Source organism: Alosa alosa, chromosome 1 (genome assembly GCF_017589495.1).
Source record: "Alosa alosa isolate M-15738 ecotype Scorff River chromosome 1, AALO_Geno_1.1, whole genome shotgun sequence".
Classification (NCBI taxonomy): domain Eukaryota; kingdom Metazoa; phylum Chordata; class Actinopteri; order Clupeiformes; family Clupeidae; genus Alosa; species Alosa alosa.
The window spans coordinates 7,911,424-7,927,730 of record NC_063189.1 but is presented as its reverse complement, the minus strand read 5'-3'; the positions used below and the strand labels follow the sequence as shown (position 1 = coordinate 7,927,730).

At 47.2% G+C, this 16,307-nt stretch overlaps 1 protein-coding gene across 2 annotated transcripts in view; it reads right to left on the bottom strand.

The window, feature by feature from the left end:
* Positions 1–16,307, bottom strand: part of stag1a (stromal antigen 1a) — a 40,319-nt gene that overhangs the window by 1,816 nt on the left and 22,196 nt on the right. Inside the window, exons 3-32 of one of the 2 annotated variants that reach the window (XM_048245910.1) lie at positions 14,583–14,709; positions 13,911–14,060; positions 13,380–13,476; positions 13,188–13,264; positions 12,843–13,047; positions 12,412–12,563; positions 12,213–12,286; positions 12,002–12,125; positions 11,773–11,871; positions 11,605–11,684; positions 11,216–11,323; positions 10,688–10,802; positions 10,125–10,242; positions 8,732–8,835; positions 8,249–8,341; positions 7,865–7,954; positions 7,501–7,704; positions 6,799–6,869; positions 6,588–6,675; positions 6,188–6,268; positions 5,835–5,927; positions 5,120–5,294; positions 3,971–4,110; positions 3,745–3,846; positions 3,311–3,459; positions 3,059–3,187; positions 2,552–2,757; positions 2,018–2,189; positions 454–567; positions 20–134 (exon numbers count right to left, since the gene is read on the bottom strand). In XM_048245910.1, coding sequence (XP_048101867.1) covers positions 20–134; positions 454–567; positions 2,018–2,189; positions 2,552–2,757; positions 3,059–3,187; positions 3,311–3,459; positions 3,745–3,846; positions 3,971–4,110; positions 5,120–5,294; positions 5,835–5,927; positions 6,188–6,268; positions 6,588–6,675; positions 6,799–6,869; positions 7,501–7,704; positions 7,865–7,954; positions 8,249–8,341; positions 8,732–8,835; positions 10,125–10,242; positions 10,688–10,802; positions 11,216–11,323; positions 11,605–11,684; positions 11,773–11,871; positions 12,002–12,125; positions 12,213–12,286; positions 12,412–12,563; positions 12,843–13,047; positions 13,188–13,264; positions 13,380–13,476; positions 13,911–14,060; positions 14,583–14,709 — 3,652 coding nt within the window. The remainder of the gene's footprint in view (positions 1–19; positions 135–453; positions 568–2,017; positions 2,190–2,551; positions 2,758–3,058; positions 3,188–3,310; positions 3,460–3,744; positions 3,847–3,970; positions 4,111–5,119; positions 5,295–5,834; positions 5,928–6,187; positions 6,269–6,587; positions 6,676–6,798; positions 6,870–7,500; positions 7,705–7,864; positions 7,955–8,248; positions 8,342–8,731; positions 8,836–10,124; positions 10,243–10,687; positions 10,803–11,215; positions 11,324–11,604; positions 11,685–11,772; positions 11,872–12,001; positions 12,126–12,212; positions 12,287–12,411; positions 12,564–12,842; positions 13,048–13,187; positions 13,265–13,379; positions 13,477–13,910; positions 14,061–14,582; positions 14,710–16,307) is intronic. The other variant, XM_048245919.1, reaches the window with a different exon arrangement.

Here is a 16,307-nt window from a genome sequence, read left to right as displayed (position 1 = left end):
TTAAAAACACAATACCAACCAAGTCAATGACCATAGTGTCCTCAAACTCCTCGTTCATGTCCTCCAGCTGCCCACGCGATGACATCATGACGTCCTCGAAAATGGGCTCCGCGTCATCCTCCATGAGCCCGCGCCTGTCATGCGGAGCGCAAAAGCAAGTATCTCACAAACAAGCACACTTGACGCGACAAGTGGCCCTCATCAACAGCAGCAAACCCTTGGTATCTTTCTTAAGCGTGTCTGTGCATTTTCAAGACGGTAAATTGAGATCACTTCTGTGCATTAAGGAGAGATGATGAGATAGGCGGGGTATTTGTCTTAACTTGCTCAATGTGGAAAACCGTGACAGTCCTTGTTTGCCTATCGGGGGATATATCGACACTGTCCTGTGGCCATGAAAGCAGACGTACTCGTGGGTGATACGTCAGGGTCAAGGCATAGGCGGTGACTTACACTGTCTGCCGGACTCCCCCACTGCGGGCCTTCATGTAGTTCATGGCCGTTCGGTCCTTCCTGCTCACCTCCTCCAACTTCTGCTGGCCCAGCCACGATATCTGCATCTGAGGACTATACACACATTCACACACACACACGCACACACACACGCGCGCACAGAATATACAAGTATATTCAGGGTCATATTTTATTCCCTTTTCCTTCAGATTTTTTGGACAACAAAGTAAAGCCTGCAGGGCTAAACCTCTGTCCTGTTCAAAGTAAAGCCTGCAGGGCTAAACCTCTGTCCTGTTCAAAGCAACTTGAATCAGAGATGGGGACTCGAGTCTGATACAATTTACATATTGCTTTTTTCTCTAAATGTATTCAAGTATTTCTATTTTATTTTATTGGTGCATATACTTTAGGAAACATATGATGAGCTTCATGTCCCCTTTGCCATAATGTGCAACGTAATGCATGCGCTATGTGCGACCACCCACAGATCTAAAAATGCATTTACCATGGCGGACCTGCCGGAGTTGTGCCTTTTCTCTAGCCTAGAAATCTAGACGCACTCTAGCGGCAGCAAATGTAATTTTCAGCCAGGGTAATCTAGCAAGTCTCCGTTGGCTTACGAGCTGGAAAAAATCAAACTTCGATCAGGCCAATCACATTGTGTATAGAGTCAGTGGGCGGGCTTAACATAATGACTGCAGAGTTGCGACGGTTCTGCATGAATTCCCTGCTACTTGAAAACAAAGAAGATAGATGCTGCTGCTGGCGAACAGCACTACTCGAGTTAAGCTTTTTTTAAGGTGGCAAAAGTTTGCTGAACTAGCCAACTAGCTCTGCTGGTGGGAAAATGTATGTGACTCATGAGCTCTATTGCGTGCAGATGGAATTTGAAAGACAACCGTTTATTCCGCTTCTCGGACTGTGCACTGCCAATGGTGAGTTGCAATGTTTCGTTAATGTACAAAGGCATTGTTTATATGGGAGTCTAAAGCAGTGTTGCGGACATTATATTTTTTTCTTTTTTTTTGTCCTGCACCTGCCAGAAGGTGGGATGTGCACACAATAACTTTTTTTGAGTTCCCCACACCCTACATCTTGATGTGGGTCTGGCACTTAGCATATATCTTCACAGGTAACAAGCTAACCATCACAAAGTGTTGTGCTAATGCCGGGAACAGGCAGACTGCATCTTTATAGTTGACCATATGATGTGACAGACAGTACATTTTTCACCAAGTCCGTAAACAAAATTAAGTTAGCTCTAGCATGAATGATATTTTTCCTGTCACAGGTTCACATCCACTCTTGGCTGCCCACATTTTACTTCAGCAAAAAATATATAGAAATGTTGCAGTATTACTTTAGAGCTATTTTCCCCCAGAACACTACACATGTCAGCTGTATCATGCAGATTTTATGACAAGCAAAAAGAACCGACTTAAACTTGCCCCTTAAAGACTTGAGACTTGACTTGGACTTACTCTGACCTCACAGCGAGAGTGTGATAGTGAATGACCATCTATCACCCCTTAATTGAACAGCTCAGATGTGTGTGGACACTCACTTGTGGACGAAGTCCGATTCGGAGCCGGGCTCGGAGTCCTGGTCGGGCAAGTGCTCGGCGGCCTGCCTTGGGTTCTCCCTCAGCACGGTGGAGGTGAGCTGGGGCGTCTGCAGCGCCCCCGGTGTCTGGAGCGTGTCGTTGCGCATCATCCACGAGCCCTCCATGCTCTCCTCTGAAACAGCCCACACCAGAGATAAGATTGTCATCAGCACTGCACAGGCCATGACCACAGCAGACGGCCGAATCAAAAAGAGTAAAAGAGTACACGGTCAAGATAGCAAATGCAGGATGATTGATATCCTGTACATTTGGGTGTTATTTGAAGATGCCGGTGAGTGTAATATTGTGGCGGGGGTGAGAGAGATCTCTGGAGATAGTCTTTCTGTCTTTGGCCCCAGAGATCTGATAGTGTGTGAGAGAGATCTCTGGAGATCTGTCTTTCTGTCTTTGGCCCCAGAGATCTGATAGTGTGTGAGAGAGATCTCTGGAGATCTGTCTTTCTGTCTGGCCTCCTCGTCCACCTCCCCAACTCACCCTCGATGCGCTTCTTGTGGAGCGGCGGGCGGCCCTTCTTGCTGCGTATGGAGCCGGCCTTGCTGCTGCTGCTCCCGCTGGTGACGGACATGCGGTCCTCGTCTCCGCCCGTCAGCAGCGAGTTGCGGTAGGAGATGAGTGGCAGCCACACGTCCTCCCGCCTCTCCATCATCTGCTCAGTCAGGAACTTCTCCAGGTACGCATGTCTACGGAGAGACAGGAGGGCCAGAATTATACACAGGGCCCTCTCTCCCAAAGAGCAGAACTACGCCAGTAGTACTCTCAAGTCCTCCAACCATATGTGTTCAAATCGAGGTGATTCTGTATGGTTTTAATCAGTCAATGATCATGTAAGTTCTCAAGACACACACGCACACACACTACACACACACACACACACACACACACACACACACACACACACACAAACACACACACACACACACACACACACACACACACACACACACACACACACAAAACCTGAAGAATGCAGGAATCACATACACTGTCTTCTTGTCTTGTCGAAGCAGCTTGGAGGAGAATTCACTCAGCACCTCCAGGAAAGCCAGGTTAGTAGGGGGGTACTCGGGCCCTTTGGGATTCTGGTACTTGAAGGCAAACTCTATTCCATCCCTGCAAGCACATCCCCAAAGCATTCATCAACCCACATGCAATCCATCTCACAGTGATTGAACCATTAAAAAACACCACTCCCTGGATGGACCCTGCTCAAAAGAAAGGTTCCACTGGTCTTACTTGTGCAGCGTGGCCACGGCCTCGCGGGTCTTGATCTGGTCCAGGCCAAAGGTCAGGGCGAAGCGGCGGGCCAGCTCTTTGATGCCGCTAACGTGGGAGGAAGTGCGGTCCAGGTTGGGGCCCTGGTCCTGCAGGAGCTCATTAAAGAGCTGGGGAACAGCAGGGAAATGAGCTAGTTAACACTCCGCACCCCATATAGTGAGGGAAAAGCGCACACACACACACCACACACACACACACACACACACTCACACAGGCTGGCCCCTGACTGGCCTGACCTAAACAGCAGCCAGCTTTCTACAGTAGCAGGAGCTGTGTGGAGAATGATGGGGTAGGAGGTATCATTTGTTGCCAAGGAACTGGAGCTGAGGGATTAGGGAATGGAATTCATCTGGTCAGATGTGTGTTTCGGAGCTTTAGCTCAGGGCACTGACCTGCTGCAAGCTGAGGATGAGGGTCTTTGCACACTGGATCTTATCCGTCTGCCTGGTCTTGCTCAGAGTCTCCTTGATGATGTCGCCGTAGTCATTGTAATACTGAAAAGGAGTGGACATGTATTCTGAACAACTGAGATTCTGAGCCTTCAGTACGTACTGTGGGCACTGCCTGCATTTCTACATTTTCTTCTGATGTTGTGAGAACATGGCTGGCGCCTTGTACCTTCATGTAATGTTTGAAGATGTCGGCTGCTGCGGGCATGTCCACTATGTCGTAGATGATGAGCTTGCTGAAAGCAGCCAGCAGGTTCCTCCTCTTGTGTAAGGCCTCAATCTTATTGGCTTCATCCTCCTCATCGCCCTCTGAAAATCACACAACACAGAATCAAACTAGGGGGAGTTCATTACAGCATGCACAAACACACCTGTATGGTTTATTACATGTCTTGGACTTTGTCATAAGTTACATTTCAACATGAATAGTTTAAATGAATTATCATTTAATATGTTACATGTATAATTGTTAGTATTAAACATGCAATATATCCATAATTATACAATGTATTGTAAGTATAATGTATATTTAAAGGGAAACTTGGCAGGATGTCCCCCTCTGCTGGAGAAATGGTGCATTATGCTATTTCAAACTGTGGGAAAAGGTAACGATAAAGCACATGGATTTGTTTACAAGCTAGCGAACGGTTAGTATAAGTTTGGCAGAACTATGTGGATGTTACAAGGTAAGAAACACGATTTAAAACGAGTTTCTAGTTTCTCACTTCTCTTTCCGGGACAGTAGTCTCAATGTTGCAAGGTTGGTTTTCCGTCTGGGGATGCTAGGCGCAGCGGGGAAAGTCACCATTTTCACCGGAACAGGTCATTTAACCATCCAAATGATTTCTAAATGGGTTTATTACGTTGAAATAGTTGCCAAGTTCCCCTTTAAAATATAATATTAGCAGGTAGCTATTATTCTTTTTTACATTAGACATTTCTATACCTCTACACTTCAATGTAATTTGACCTAACCCTGCTTGCTAAATACTTCTGTGAGAAGAAGCAAAATTGCTTAGTCTGTCCCACGAGTCCATCTGGGATTGGACCCTGAGGCCTTAGGCGGACATCACATTAGCCAGCGGCAAGCGGCAGGTTTCAAGCTGAGCGTTGAACTTGGTTCAACTTTCTAAGCGCAACGCGAGCGTATTCAATTGACAAACCGTGTGTGTTGCTTAGAGGCGAGATAAAACTTATTATGGTCTGGGCGTTGCGCTACGTTTGCCGCTGGCTGATGTGATCCCCACCTTAGTGCTGTGGCTAGGTGCTGTGCTTTAAGACGAGCTTCACAGTGGGAAGGCTGGCAAACGGTGCGCACCCATGCTCTGGTTCTCGTCGTCCTGGTCAATAAAGACGTGGTCCAGCACAAAGTTGAGCAGCTCGTTCTGCAGGTTGCTGTCAGGGTTGAAGACAAGCGGCTGGAGCGCCTCTCGGCTGCCCGTGGTCAGCTGGTGGCTGAAGATCATCAGCAGGTCACACAGCAGCATGAACGCCTGGGGGAGGGGGGAGACGGGCCGAGATACAGACATCAGCAGACAGGTCTTACACACAACACAGCACATCCTAAAAACCACAAATATTTACACACACACACACACACACACACACCAAAACAGAGCACACCTCAGTGTTTCCTATACATTGACTTATTTGTGGCGGCCCACCACAATATCAACATTGACCACCACACAATGATTTTCCAGGTTGTACTAAATTGTGCTTAAATCTGGTTAACATCATAACCACGCTAAGCTAATTTGTTAAAAACTGTTGCATTCAAGTTAATTCTGCAAACCTACCCCCACAAATAGAATTCAGTTCTGTGGGAAACACTGCACCTCATTGAAAGGATCTGATTTTGGATTTCATCATCCCAACTCCCAGCCACACACATGCATATCCTCAGGTGCAGACACACACTTACTCTTATATTATATACACTAGCCACAATAAGATCCATAATCCTAACCCTACATCTGATAACAATAACATAATCCTGCCTAATCCATATTTGGCAGATGCTTGTTCTTTACCTGCTCCCGGACTGGAGTGTTGACATTGGACAAGCACTGCTGACACACAGCCAGGAAGGACTTGCACACCCTCCTCAAGACAACCAGGTCATCCTGCGCGAACACAAACACACACACACACACACACACACACACACACACACACACACACACACACACAAGTGGTCAGAACATTTCGCACGCATACCACCATCCTCTCCTACCTTCACCTTCACACAGCTGGTCTGCTACAACCTCTACAACAGCCCAGTGGGCCTTAAGCCTGAGGGAAGCGGTGTCCCTTTGTGTCGTGACAAACCAATACAGCGTGCTGGACGGTAGCCAAGTTTGTTTATGATGGCCGTGCTTCACACCTTAGAAGGAGAGCCATCTGTGATCTTCACCAGCTGCCAGAGGATGGAGTAATGAGAGCACTGCAGAGCCTGCACAGCAATCTGGGGAAGGAAGAGATCACGTTGACATCAGATCCACACCGGTGAGCCGCGTCATATTTACAGATAACGGCAGAGGCGATGACGCCGGTCTCATTCTACTGCCAGGCCTGGCAGGGACCTCCAGCAGCCTCATCCATCTCTGCCCCGGCAATAGCTAATGGTAACTACAGAGACAGCTTGGCAGGCCCACTGAATCACACCTAATGGGGACGGTGGCAGGCTCTGCCGTATGGATATGCTGCGGAGTCTTTTTTCTTTTAATTCTCATTTTGAAGTGAAGAAGAAAGTTGCTCAGGATGTGGCTCATCTCTCCCCTCACCTGTTCTGGCATGGAGCCCTGTTCGATGCCTGTCTTCAGCAATCTGTAGCAGTTCCCAAACAGATCCCATCTGGTCAAGTCATGAGCACTGGAGCAAATGGAGGGGAGAGAGATTATTGTTCTGGTGCCACATGGATTTGTTGGGTCAGGCTGTGTGTGTGTGTGTGTGTGTGTGTGTGTGTGTGTGTGTGTGTGTGTGTGGTTCTCTTACTTGTGAAAGGCTGTGAGTCTTTTCAGTGTGGAGAGCACATTGTAGATGTCGTCATCATCTGCCTCCTCCCCCTAAAACAGACCCAGATCTTGAGGTAAGGGAGTCAAACTTGGCCATTCACAAAGAAAACAACACAGCCGCGCGGGTGTTGGACAACCAGCACATGAGGGGGGAAAAAAAGCCAAAACATGTGTGAGGAGTGGAGGGTGTGAGTGATTCATGCTTGAATCCAGCTCGATGACTCATTCTGCACCACATGCTCAAGTGTGCCCGTTCTTTTATTCATTAACTCCTGCCTTTGATGCCGGAACGTGGCGTCACGTCTCTACACAAACTCAGCAGCCCTGCGCGCACACACTTTCATGCCGTTTCATGACGTTAATAGAGGCTGGCATTTGGAAGGATCAACACGGCATGCTATTGCATTAGAGCGAAAGAGAGTGCACAGGGTTTGGCCTTAAAAGGACGAAAGTTGTTTCTTGAAAGGGTTCTGTCGGCGTCATGCTAAATGAAATGTGTTTGTTCACGAAAGGACTGCATGCTAAGCAGAGTTTTGTTTGCTTCAAAAACCTCGGACTTCGTCAAACAGCAGACAATTCTCATTTACATTATATTAATGAAGAATAATGGTATGGTGACATTGCTATAGTGTATACAGCACCCTCAACATTTATTGGCACACACACACACACAGACACAGACCTCTTGCAGCAGGTCCTCTACGGAGTGGCTGAAGCGGTCGGCCATCTCATCGATGAGCTGGCTGCGTGCGATGTCCACACGGTTCATGATGGTGTACTCCTCGCTGCACAGGATGCTGTAGGTCTTACTGCAGGCCTCCAGCACGTCTGTCTCCGTGTGCTTCTCCACCACAAACTTCGTCTGCTTCAGCAGGGCGTCCAGGTGCTACACACACACACAAACCCACACACACACACACACAGAGCAAAGACATGCAAAGAAAATGAAAGTGGTTGATCCTTCTAACATCTTTCCTTATACAGTATTGCTACCTCTGGATAACATCTTCATACGTAATCCTGTGACAGTAATGCCAGAGCCACACCTTCTCCATGCGCCCAGCACTGTAGACATCCAGGTCAAAGAACTGCGGGATCTGCAGGAGGTTGGCTACCTTCTCTGCATCAGTTTGGTACTGAGGAAAAACAAACAGGAAAAAAAGATTCTGACAAGTGTCTCACAGGCATAAAGGTTAATGTGTTTGTGGCTTACAGTCTGGTTACACCAGGTACGGAACTGAAGCGTTCCGTTCACGGAGCGTATGCTGAAACAATTCCACTAAAAGCAATGGATCTGGCTACACCAGACGTGGGAGTGCTGCACATATTTGAAGAAATGAGATCCTGTCTTCAGTTCAGTGCTTCAGTTGTGTTTGGTGTAGCCCGCCTGTTACACAGAAAACTGAAGACAAGTGTGTTTAGAAGCCCACCTTGGAGAGTAGCATGGGCAGAGCCATGATAAAGTGCTCCGTCAGCTTGTTTTTGTCGTCGATCTGAGTCTTCCTCTCCTTAGCCGTCAGCACCTGCACACACCAAGCAGCTCTGTCAAGGCCGTGGAGCACCACTGTCAAACATGCTGTCTGAACACGCAATGCAGTGGCCCAACAACCCCCCCCACCCCCTCCCTCCCTCTTTATGATTCTCAATGTGCCATCTCCTACACTGGCACATTGAGAACCAAGGCATACAAGGCATGACAGAAGGTCATCGCTCAGTAGCAAACAGTGCAGTGTCCCCCCTTCCTTTTTTCCTGATTCTCAATGTGCCATCTCCTACACTGGACAAGGCATGACAGAAGGTCATCGCTCAGTAGCGCCACCCCCTGGCTGGCTCACTCATGCGTGTGCGACCCTGGCCGACCTGTCGTGAGCTGAGACGGTGGCGGGGGAGCTGTGACGGACAGGAGCCCTTACCCTTTTCCCTGTGCCTCTCCCCACGGGCGGGTGGGCCTCCGCCGCCTGCCGGATGGTGCAGACTGTCAGCTCGATCAGAGCGCTCTCCTGCCTGTCAGACAGCACTGGGAGAGGGGAGGGGAGAGGGAGAGGGAGGGGAGAGGGGGAAAATTGTCAGAATACATAACTGAGTATTAATATTCAGTCTCTCCTATTGCTAACAATCAACATCAATCGACTTCAGTCACTGTGGTTTTCCACCAGAAAATAAACTTCAGAGGCGAGTTAAATCAGACCAAATCCAGACACTGAGTGTGGTGAGTGCATTGAATATGGTGGGTGTGGCAGTTAAGTGTGGTGAGTATGGTAAGTGTGGTGAGTATGGTAAGTGTGGTGAGTATGGTAAGTGTGGTGAGTGTAAGTGTGGTGAGTATGGTAAGTGTGGTGAGTATGGTAAGTGTGGTGAGTGTAAGTGTGGTGAGTATGGTAAGTGTGGTGAGTATGGTAAGTGTAAGTGTGGTGAGTATGGTAAGTGTAAGTGTGGTGAGTATGGTTAGTGTGGTGAGTATGGTAAGTTTGGTGAGTATGGTAAGTGTGGTGAGTATGGTGGTGATGAGTAAGGTGAGAGCAGTGAGAGTGTGGTGCGGTGAGTGTGGTGAGTGTGGTGGTTAGGGAAGTAAGTGTGATGAGTGTGGTGATTGTGGTTAGTGCAGTGATGGTGGTGAGTGCAGTGATGGTGAGTGCAGTGATAGTGATGGTAGTGAGTGCAGTGATGGTGATGGTGGTGAGTGCAGTGATAGTGATGGTAGTGAGTGCAGTGATGGTGGTGAGTGCAGTTATGGTGATGGTGGTGAGTGCAGTGATGGTGATGGTGGTGAGTGCAGTGATGGTGATGGTGGTGAGTGCAGTGATGGTGAGTGCAGTGATAGTGATGGTGGTGAGTGCAGTGATGGTGAGTGAAGTGATAGTGATGGTAGTGAGTGCAGTGATGGTGGTGAGTGCAGTGATGGTGATGGTAGTGAGTGCAGTGATGGTGGTGAGTGCAGTGATAGTGATGGTGGTGAGTGCAGTGATAGTGATGGTAGTGAGTGCAGTGATGGTGATGAGTGCAGTGATGGTGGTGAGTGCAGTGATGGTGGTGAGTGCAGTGATAGTGATGGTGGTGAGTGCAGTGATAGTGATGGTAGTGAGTGCAGTGATGGTGATGAGTGCAGTGATGGTGGTGAGTGCAGTGATGGTGGTGAGTGCAGTGATAGTGATGGTGGTGAGTGCAGTGATAGTGATGGTGGTGAGTGCAGTGATGGTGGTGAGTGCAGTGATGGTGATGGTGGTGAGTGCAGTGATGAGTGCAGTGATAGTGATGGTGGTGAGTGCAGTGATGGTGATGGTGGTGAGTGTGGTGAGTGCTGCTTACCCTCCTCTCCCTGCACGGGTTCCTCCAGTAGCAGTTCAGTCATGCACTCCCAGTCCTTAAGCAGCTCCTGCGAGCTCTCCCACAGGCTGTCCACCAGGTAGGCCGCGTGCTCGTGCAGCTGAGGAACACAGCATAGGGACGTGAACACACACACACACACACACACACATGTACACACAAACACATGTACACACACACATGTACACACACACACACACACACATGTACACACACACACATGTACACACACACACATGTACACACACACATGTACACACACCGATAGCCAAGAACACCAGCCATTATTGGAGAAAGAAATGTGCTTGGCAATACTATAACAGAAAATATAACTTTTCATCCAGATTTTAGTTTCAGTCATTTCATTGTGATAAACTACTAAAAAAAAATATGTGGGCATCTTGAAAGTGCAAATTACTACTGACATTATTATACATTATTATCATGTAAAAGGCAGCCTGAACAGCCTTCTCTGTATGTTCTCCGTGGACATGTACACTGTCTGCCAGAGACGTAGACTGACCTCTAGGGTCAAGACTATGTACCTCGCTCTCCAGGAAGAAGAGCACCAGCATCCTAATGAGGTTCCCGTTGGGGCTGCTGCGTCCACGCCGCTTGGCCAGGGCCTCCTCCGCCTGTGGGTCGTGCCTGCTAAAGAGCCTGAGGAGGGCAGACACACACACACACACACACACACACACACACAGACAAACACGATGGTTGCTGATTTATTAATAAAGGAACAGCAGACAGGAAGTGGACAGAATGTTACACAGTACAATACTGCCACCAAGTGAGTAACAAGGGTAATGCATCCATGTGTCAGCACTTGACAACTGATATTAATTGCTAGTTAATTAAATTAATTTCAAATCACTGCCAGCTTTGTTAAAGACACTTATTATTCTGGGTACTGTTTTCTAAATTGTCACTGTTGTTTTCTAATTTCACTGTTCAGTGTGATAACATCAGTAGCTGAAACACAAGCTAATAAAAAGCTAATCTAACTCATTGAGAGGAGAGAGGGCTGTGGGCTGCATGGTGAGGACCAGGGTGGACAATGGAAGTCTCACTTGCGGTGGAGGAACTCCCCCGCGGCCACAGCCACGGGCCGGTGGGCCGAGTAGACCAGGTGGTAAACGTTCTCACAGTCCTCGTTGGACAGGGCGTCCTCACTCCCCCTGAGAAGACATGGTCACACAGTCAGACACTAGGCTCAGTGCACAGGGTCATGCAGGACAAGCAACTCCACTCCGGACAATATAAACAGTACCCCTACAGGGTCATTCGCATTTACTGCCTTTGGGTGTCCTAAGCTTCTCCACAAATAATCTCATACACATACAGTATACAATGTGGCAACACAGTAAACCGTCTGGATTGAACAGTGGCAACGTGAACATACAACACAGTTCCTAACACAAAGAGATAGCCACTGCACTCTAAAGAGGAGGATACTTACTGTAGAATTAGAGTGACCAATCGAATGGCCTCCACCGCCACATCGTACTCTTTATCCAGCGTCATGGACACAATACGATCCTGTTGAAAAGGTTGCAGTTGGACTGAGGACTTCATGAAATGACAGGGAACACTCAAAATGTGATTATGTGGTGTCTTCGGACTCTACCTTGAACCTGTTTGTGAAGAGTTCCAGTTTAGGAAAGAGTTCCCGATTCGTGTACAGGTTCTGAAGGGCCTTCAAACATTTCAACCGCACTTCTCCTTGCTACCAAAAAAGCATAGCCATGACCCCTTAGACAGAAGCTGCCAGCATGCGTTTTTGTGAGAGGTATGCCTAATTCTGATTGATATATTTGAAAAATATAACAAATAAGGGCTGTGTTTCTTTAGCGTACCCGATCATGTAATGTCCATCCCACGTATTTCAGGTAGCTGTCATTAAGGAAGGCATCACTGTACATCTTCATCCAAACACCAATCTCCTCAATACAAATGGCTCGAATTTCAGCGATTGCATCCCTGCAAAAGTGTTCCCAACATACAGTTCTTGCTTTTTTTTGTCTATTCACCCAAAGCAAAAATGCCATCAGCAGCCTCCCAACATACCTATAGCGATGAACAAAAATGCCCTTGAAGATGGAGTTCATCATGTTCTCAATTTCGTCCTGGTTTTCCTGAAGCTGTGGGGGTAAAAAACACACACACAATGGCACAGTGTTAGGTAAAGAGAGGCCTGTCTGCTCTAAAAACAGCCCTCGGGGCTGCGGGGGAGAGAATGTTCCGGGCTCCCCCGCTCATGCTGTACCTCCTTCCTCTTCTGCAGCAGCAGCTCCAGTTTCTCGTTGGCGCGCTTTCCCGCCATCTTGTTGCGCTCGGCCTCGTACTGCCTCTGCGTGTTGTCCTGGTGGATGCTAAGGTTCAGCGCCACGTTCACCAGCGCCGTCATCAGCTTCATGGCTGCAAGGAGAACGAGACACACGGCCCACAGAGCACAGGAGAGCTCAGCCACAGGCAGGACACGCGCTACACAAGCGCTCAGGTCTGAGTGATGACCGCTCCCAGTGGTCCAGCTCACATTTAATGGGAAGAATCTGCGGCCAATTTATCACTTTACTGAATCGTACTGGCTACGAGTGCTGTCTTGGACTGCCAGAATCATAGACAATGTTTAACTCCCACAGGGCCTAGTGTGAATGTTCATTAAAACCCCATTATCATCTTCCACGGGCGACTCACCTGCCAACGTGCTGGTGTGCCTGAAGGCTCGGACCTGTGAGTCCGACAGGCCGGTGAGCAGCGAGATGACCGTGTCCATCATGTACTCGTCGTAGATGATGCTGTACTGGCACTGCCGGATCAGAACCCCGATGAACTCGCAGAAGTTGTAGCGGAACTTTTTCCACAGAGGACCAGGCATTGTGAGGGGGTAGTCGCCACTGTCCTGCAAGGGGATTTATTTACAGAGTGAATAGCAGACAGACTAGGGTGTTTACAATGGGAACATTTGACAGAATTACTGACTAGGTGGCAAAGTCACATGGGTGATTCCATCAGGGAAGTAGTTCCTCTAATACACTGTACCTCATCAAATTCTTCTGTCATTTTGCGGATGATCTCAGCATTCTGCATGTTACGGAACATCTCAATTCGTACAGTTCCTAGTAGGACACAGGCGGTTAAAATGACAAAAAACAATTCCAAAATATGTTCAACAATATATCATTTTTGAGCTTATATATGATACTGGATGATAGGTATGAAGGATGATAATACCTTTACATCCCGAACACTGTATGAAGAAATTAATCAGGTCTAGGAGAGCGAGATCTCTGTCTTGCTTGTAAGATTCAATCCAGTCATCGACGACGGACTGAAAGAGCACACAGAAGACCGATGGCATATTGATAGATGACAGACCTGCACTAATGTTGACAGAACACGGTGCTGCCTGCTGTTCTCCTGCAGCTAGAGGTCATCTACCCCACTGCTGCTCATGCTGACACTCACTGGTGTATGCCATACTGCCGCACACGTCTTTATGTCATGACATAGTCTTAGGGGACGTTCATTAAAGAAAAGTGGATTACACTTCACAATGTAGCTGATACAACATATTTTATATATTTTCATGTCTACTATTATTTTCATGTTTTACATGTCAGTCAATATTTTGGTTAACTGATGGATATAGATCAAGCTAAGTGAAGGAGTGGCACGATGTCGAAGTGCCTCTATTGTGAAGTGGACTTCTGTACCATTCCTGAGAATGCGTTTGGTGAACACCCCGAAAGCCCTCGGCTGTACCTGCATGGCACTCTTTCCCAGCTTGACCACCTCGAACAGCGTGACGGGGTCCCCGTCCCCGTTGTGCTGGGCCATCCCGTTAGCCTTCCTGCCGCGTGGCGGCCCCATCTGCCCCTTGTCTATGGGCGACTTCCGAGGTTTCTTATTGGCCTGCGGAAAGGGATGGGAATAACAAGATGAGAGACCTCCTTTTTTAAAGTCCACTGTTACTCAACAGAGTGGACCAAGCAAGTGATGATAGGGGAACCTTTTAGCTTAGGGGAACAAGTGTTAGCTCAATATATAAGTAGTACATGTATGTATTAATGCTCAATAAGGTCTGTATTAACCATCATTACACATTTTTTAGGTCTTTACTCAATCATTTATTATTCTTACTCAATAGGTGATTTATTCTTAATAAATCCTTAATAAGCAACTAGTTGGTCTTGATCTATTGTTACTGGTATATAGTATAGATCAAACTAGACAGTCTACAGTGTACAATGTATTAGAAGGCTATACAAAGGCCATACAATGTATTAGAAGGCTATACATTTTTGAAGTCATGACTTCTTTTCAAATGCAAAAACCCTTATCACTAGCAGTCCTTTGAGCTCTACACCTGCCCTTACAGGTGCCCGCCCACCTGCCCTGCCCCTGTGGGGAAACCCCTCTGTGTGCTGGACTTACTGGAGGCCTGCCCGGCCTGCCCCTCTTCTTCTTGCCCTTGACCTCAGGGTCATCCAGCTCGCTCACACTCATGCTCAGGCTCACGGTCTCCGCCTGGCCCGACTCGTTAGAGGGGTCCCTGCAAAGCCCGCACAACACAGGCGACATCCAAGTTCATACACAAATGCATTCAGTACTAACTACAGGGCTTACAGCAAGGAAAAGGGCTGTGCCTGAATTTATACTTCTGAAGTCATCACAATGTATTAGAGAAGCACTGATTGATCGGCTGGTGACTGGAATTTGGCTGGCGACCGATGAGATATGCCGATTTCATGTCGATTGTATGCCGGTCAAATGAACTTGCGCGCCACATGATTAAAAGCGCGCAACATCAGCAGCACAGGTGCACGCAACATGCACATGTAGGAAAACTCGCCAATTAACCTGCAACATGTCAGCTGTATGGAAATACTTGAGAGTGTGTTCAGTGTGTTGCAATATGCAACACCTGCAAGGAAAAGGTAGGCCACCAAGAACACCAAGAACCTTTGGCACAACGAATCTGATAAGACACTTGAAACAACATCCCTGAGTTTGCAAAGTTTGAAGAAGCTAGCAAAGGTCAACACTCTGGCTGGATGACAAAAAAAGCACTAAAGCTCAGTTGAATGGAGTTAACTAATTGCAACATTAAAAGAATCAAAGTTTAGCGAACATGATAATAAGATGTCAACAAGCAGTGACATGGAGAGTAGGCCTAGTAGCTCTACTCCACTTAAAATATTCAAACTATTTACTGCACGTAGACTAGGGCTATGACTTAATAACCTGGGCTAGCAGGTTGGGAAGTGGATGTCGTGAATGTGAAAATACGATTAGAAAGACAAAGCAAAGTTAAAGTTGCTTTTAACATAGTAGCCTGCAATGAAGAAAACTGATGCTCTGAATACTGAGTCAGCTGTCTCTGAAAGTTTCTCTAATTGACGCATTAACCAGAATTTGGATTACACCGGCTTTTAACAGGCGGAAGTTTTTCAACGCAAAACAGACGTACAATGTTTTCATATCTGGTGGAGTACTTAATCAGTCGCTGTTGGCACTTCTCCTGCCTCGTGTTTGCACGGTACTTCCACGTTTCCCTCGCCCTCCCATAAATGCATAATCAATGCATATGAAAATCATTTCCATGGCAGCATGTTCAAATGTATCAAGAAAAAATTTCTTGTATTTTTAGTTGGATATTAGATGTTAGAAGAAGAAAATGGTTGTTCCATAACACTTTGCATTTAGTAGTGTGAGTGTCCCACACTGGGAAGCACTTGTGTCCCACGTGTCCCACACTGGGAAGCACTTGTGTCCCACGTGTCCCACACTGGGAAGCATTATAGTTTGATACTGGAAGAATCTGTCTGTTCCATTTTTTTTTACAGCCATTCCATTATTGAAAAGTTGATTACATTTCTATATTAAAATGTTCTATTAAAGAAAAGATAGAAAATAAATATTTGTCCGTGCTGTAAAAGTGGTTAGAAAAAAATGAAATCGGAATCGGCTAAAATCGGTATCGGCAGGTCAAACTCGTAAAAAAATCGGAAATCGGAATCGGCCCAGAAAACTGCTCTCGGTGCATCTCTAATGATTATGTATATTTTCAAATCTTAAACAACCCCACCCACAACTGAATTCTCGCACAGTCTGTTAATCCATGTGTGTGTACCGACATGGTAGATGGAAGGTGACTGA